The 5,069-nt window shown below is 41.7% G+C and overlaps 1 protein-coding gene across 1 annotated transcript; it reads left to right on the top strand.

Annotated features, from left to right (window-relative positions):
* Positions 1 to 335: 335 nt before the first annotated feature.
* LOC140234397 (orexin receptor type 2-like) lies at positions 336 to 4,690 on the top strand. Its single transcript, XM_072314448.1, has 5 exons — positions 336 to 716; positions 1,425 to 1,661; positions 2,676 to 2,989; positions 3,783 to 3,913; positions 4,479 to 4,690. Exons 1-5 carry the CDS (start codon positions 336 to 338, stop codon positions 4,688 to 4,690), a joined length of 1,275 nt encoding a protein of 424 aa, XP_072170549.1.
* The last annotated feature ends 379 nt before the right edge of the window (positions 4,691 to 5,069 follow it).

Here is a 5,069-nt window from a genome sequence, read left to right as displayed (position 1 = left end):
AATGAACGAATGTGATGAGTCTGTTTCACACTGGCACTGTGGTCATCGGTGATTTCATAATGTTAGTCCACTAAAGCACAAATTCAGCCTTCCAAACGAAAACAAATTTCAACAGAAACTTGTAATTTGTTTGTTTTGTTTCCAGTTTCCATCTTTGAAGACTTCTGCAAGTTGTAGCGGAGTTCGTGAATTGACATACTTTTATGCGACGGAAATCGGCGTGTGTGTTCACGCTCATCCATTCTGTGAATGACAATTCATTTTCCGGAGTAACTGTTTTATGTCTTCGATTATACGGCGTGAGAACAAACGATTAAAAACGGAAGCAGAGGACAATGGCGGAGGAAAGTTCGGAAGTTGCGAATGCCGCCTACGGGGCATCGCACGAATTGTGGAATCACACCATCGTGTATGATGACGATTACATTTACGACATGTTCCTGCGTGCTAGGAGAAGAGTTTACCCAGAATTCCACGAGTACTTCCTCATCGCATTCTACGTGGCGATACTCATCTTGGCGTTGCTAGGCAACACGATGGTCTGCGTCGCCATCTTGAAGAACGACCACATGCGCACCGTGACGAATTATTACATCTTAAACTTGGCTGTGACTGATATCCTGATAGCGATATGCCTGCCTACGACGATTACTACCGACATAACCGATACGTGGTTCTTCGGCAAAATCGCTTGTCATTTCATACCCTACTTTCAGGTATTATGATGTGATTCTGTGATTGAAATAACTTTGTTCAACTGACTTAGTGTTACATTTCTGTACGAAAAAGAAAAGCAGAAATGAAATTAATCAATCATTCAATAACAGAAGCATGATCATAAATTGTTGGTGGTTTTTTTTTCGTTGAGGCACAATTTAGTTTTATATCCAACAACGGTGGTGTAATAGCACAGGTCTTGCCAACTTGACTTGTTATTCAATATGACATTGTAGTTACACTCAAACCACAAGTTAGGCTATGAATTATATTAAGGAATACATATACAGTGTAATTAGCAGATTAAGAGTTTGTTCTTTTAGGATTTACTCTTCATGACAATGCTTTATCTGTCTGATACATCTCACTTACCCTGGAAATCTTTATGGAAATCCTGGAATGGGTTTTCAAGAGGATTCGATGTTTAAAGTTCTGTTTTCCTTTTTTGCAACTGATTAACAAATTGCCCCACATCGACGTATAGATAAAACGATGTGGAGCCATTTGTCAATCAGTAGCAATAAGAACATTAAGAATTCATTAATTCAAAGTATTGTCTTTGTTCTACTTGCTTTTCTTTTTCTTCAATTTCTTCTCTTTGTTATTTCCTTCTTGTCCTTTAATCTTACTGCCCATGATTTTCCTCTCTTTCTTTCTTCTTCGTTTTCTTCTTATCCTCCGTTTCGTGTCCTTCTGTCAATCCCAAGGTGGTGTTGCTCTGTGCCTCCATCTACACGTTGATGATGATCGCTGTTGATCGATACCTGGCGATCTGCCATCCGCTCAAGTTCCAGATCCGAGCGTCCCGCACGGCGCTGACCATCGCGCTGGTGTGGGTAGTTTCCTTCTTAGTACCACTGCCCAAGGCCGTGGTGCAGCGGACCCTGCCCAACGTGCTTGGCCCGCATATCGGCAGGCCCACTTGGCTCACCGAGTGTGATGAGGTTCGTACATTGTTCAATGTTCCGGTCCAACATTCAATATTGAAGACTGAACATGGGTGCTTACGTAGGCCCTACATCATGTTTTCTGATCGACATTGAAGGTTGCATGAATCAGATACCGATAAACACAAAGTTTATTATCTGTTATCGTAGTCTTTGGACATGTGACATGTTGAATATCACACAATATCGTAACGCATGAGCGAAGAATAACGGCATCTCTTTTATGTCTGTTGAACGTCTCTCTGTCTTCATGACTTTATTCAAGTTTTGCAATCCATACTTCATATCTTAACGTTTGTGTATCTTCCATTTGTTTTTGTTTTTCTCTCTCTCACTCTAACCGATACATTCTTTACAAATAACTAAAGCAAATCATTCCAAGGTTTGCTTAATATATTCCTTAATCCAGTCGGTCGCATATTCATCCGCATGTTAATGTCGAGTTGCTTTACCGTTCGTGTGCAATTCTCGCTATCGCCAATGACGTAAAAAACTCCTGCGCACGCTGAAGAGCTCTGTCACAGGTGCACTGTGGGATTCCTCGGTCCCTTGTTCGCTTCCGGTTGTCTCACGCGAGTCGCAGTTCCCATACGATTCAATGGAGTTCTTTGTCTGCTTTTCAGTTGTTAGCCATTTTTTTCTTGGCTATAATTCAGCTTAAAAGAGTTGAAAGTGTCTAAGCTTTACTGATTTGCGGTCACTAGAGTCATGGTTCACTACTGCAAGGCTTCAATGTGCTGGTCACATGATGGAAAGCGAAGAAATCTTCAACAAAAAATCTCTGGATAAAGACAGAGCGTGATGTACAGATGTAAGTGCATGTGCAGCCGAAACCGGGGCAAGTTTGTCCCATAAGCTATCCAATAATGCATCTAAAACGCTGCTCTGCGCACGTCACCTACGTATTGGCGATACCCTCAATTTCTTAACTTGTTAATCTCAACATTTGATTGTAGGCCCCCTATAAACACACCTATACACCCGTACTTTCTCTCCCTCTACCCATGGTAGATCCTCTGGCCCCAGGGGGTGTGGGAGAAGATGTACCACACTGCCTTCTTCGTCGTCGGGTACCTCCTGCCGCTGGCCGTCATCGGCATCGCCTACATCCGCGTCTGCCGTCGCCTCTGGTCTGGCATTCCCACGGAGGAAGGGTGTGGCGCGACCAAGCCCGACCTCCAGAACAACGTGATGACCACGAAGACGATCAGCAAGTCAACGGAGGCTCAGCTGAAATCGCGCCGCAAGGTGGCCAGCATGCTGATCGTGGTCGTCGTCACCTTCGCTGTCTGTTTCTTCCCATTCCAGCTGCTCAACTTGCTCAAGTGAGATTTGATTTTTTTTTCACACGATTATTAAGACGTAACACACAAGACAGTATTTCACATCTGATACCAATATCTATAATCCAGTACAAAATGCAAAGTTTTTATGTTCATTTCAAAATAACTTTACAAGGCCTTTTTTGACTTTATTAAAGTCTTCTTTTTTTCCATTTTCACAGTTATATGTAAATGATTGATTCTTTTTTACTGTATTGTAAAATTCAATACTCCTGTATTGTTTTATCAGAAAATGAGATGACTAAACGAATTGAATTGAGATCATATATACGAGAAAATAACTTTCTTTTTACAAACTGCTTGCGCTCGAATGCATATCGTTGTGTGACAGTGGAATTTCTTCTTATTCTCAGTTTTCATTTAGTCCATTCCACCTGATTCCTTATGAATGCACCTATCCAATCATGCATTTTATCATGTTATGCGACCAAGTGAGATTACTTTTTTTCAACACAGACCGAATAATGTAATACTTTCGCTGATGGGAGCGGTGACATGACATAATGTTCCTGGGACAATTGCTCAAGTGTTATTTTCTCCAAAGTCTTAGGGTTCGGGTTAGGGTTGCGATAGGGTTTTAGGTTTACGGTGTGGGGATTAGAATTAGGGTTAGAGCTTTGTTTATGGGTAGAATTTATATCTGCCTTAGCGTGCAGATATTTCATGGGAGCAAAATAAAATGTCATGGAACGCCACTTTGCGTAAGACTCCTTTTCTCGCTGCCAACGAGACAAACTCTGGTCACGTCTGCATATCCTTTTTTCGCCTATCCTAGGCGCCATGAAGCTTTCTCGTCTCTGGATGGATCTGTGGACTTCAACTTTGTTCACGTACCGTACATCATCGCCCATTTCATGGCCTTCGTTAACAGCGCCATCAACCCAATCATCTACAACTTCATGAGCGGTGAGTTTCAGGGCTTTTCTGTTTGGCTAGTTGATTTAAAATAATATTTTGATTCTTCATTGGTCTTCATGCTGTGAGAAAAAAAAAACGCAAAGCGAACGTTTTAAGTTAAGTTTGCTTCGAAAACCAGAACAAGGGATGGTACGTTTAAACAGTGGGACAATAAATGACGTCAAAACATGAAGCGTAAGTCAACAAGCTACACATACACACACACACACACACACACACACAACTCAGTCTCCTTACTCGGCGATCTTTTCTTTATAATCAAATGTAGAAAAAGATCCTTACATTTTGCCTTCGTTTTGAGAGTTTCAAAACTTACAGAGTAGTCTTGAATCAAAATAAAACGTTCCAAGATGTCTGTGCCGTTGAACATGCACAATTATAACTAAGAAGTGTTGTTTGTCTTCTGTTCCTAGAATGGCAAAATCTTTGTAAAGTAGCACAGTTATTCGTTCCGGTATTTTTCCCACCATGTCTATAACCTTGATATTTGCTTCAGCACAATTATAAAAAAGTAAGATGCTCCGCTCATTAGTTTCTCCTGTTTTCTTTGCAGCTAAATTTCGCCAGGCGTTTAAGTCAATGTTCGACTGTCTGCCGTATTGCAAAGCCCCCGAGTCGGATGCCCAGAGGTCTCGGCCAGGTCCTCCGTACCGCCGGGCCAACAGTACCGGCGTGTCAGACACGCACACCACGGAGTACGTGCCCATGACCTCCATAAGAAACAGCAAGAACAATAATTCCAGCTTCTCCGTCGTCGCGAAATGAAGAGGACAAAGTTTCTTTCCATCGACCTCGAGTTCGATGTCGGCGGCGTTGTCAGGAGCGGACTTCATCTTGGTAGCTTGCCCATAGGATACCAATGTTGAAGGGAATGGTGATGATTGATGGCAATGATTGTTGAGGACGTGTTACAGCGTAGCGCTGTACTTAAATGATACTATCTGCCATCTCATCTTAGAGACTATCACTGTGACTATTATCATGACCAAATTGTGAGATACGACTTTCTTGTCGATATGGCATTATTTAACATTTGTATGAGTTTTTGAACTGATTTCTTCCTGGTTGGAAAAGGATTTATCATAGATTCATTTAATGATTAATCCTTTCTGTTTACTTCCATTCACCGGGTTGTTTTTTTTTT

This window comes from Diadema setosum, chromosome 10, assembly GCF_964275005.1.
Source record: "Diadema setosum chromosome 10, eeDiaSeto1, whole genome shotgun sequence".
NCBI lineage: Eukaryota > Metazoa > Echinodermata > Echinoidea > Diadematoida > Diadematidae > Diadema > Diadema setosum.
Note: the sequence above shows the minus strand (reverse complement) of the source record. Positions and strands in the feature narration are given on the sequence as shown.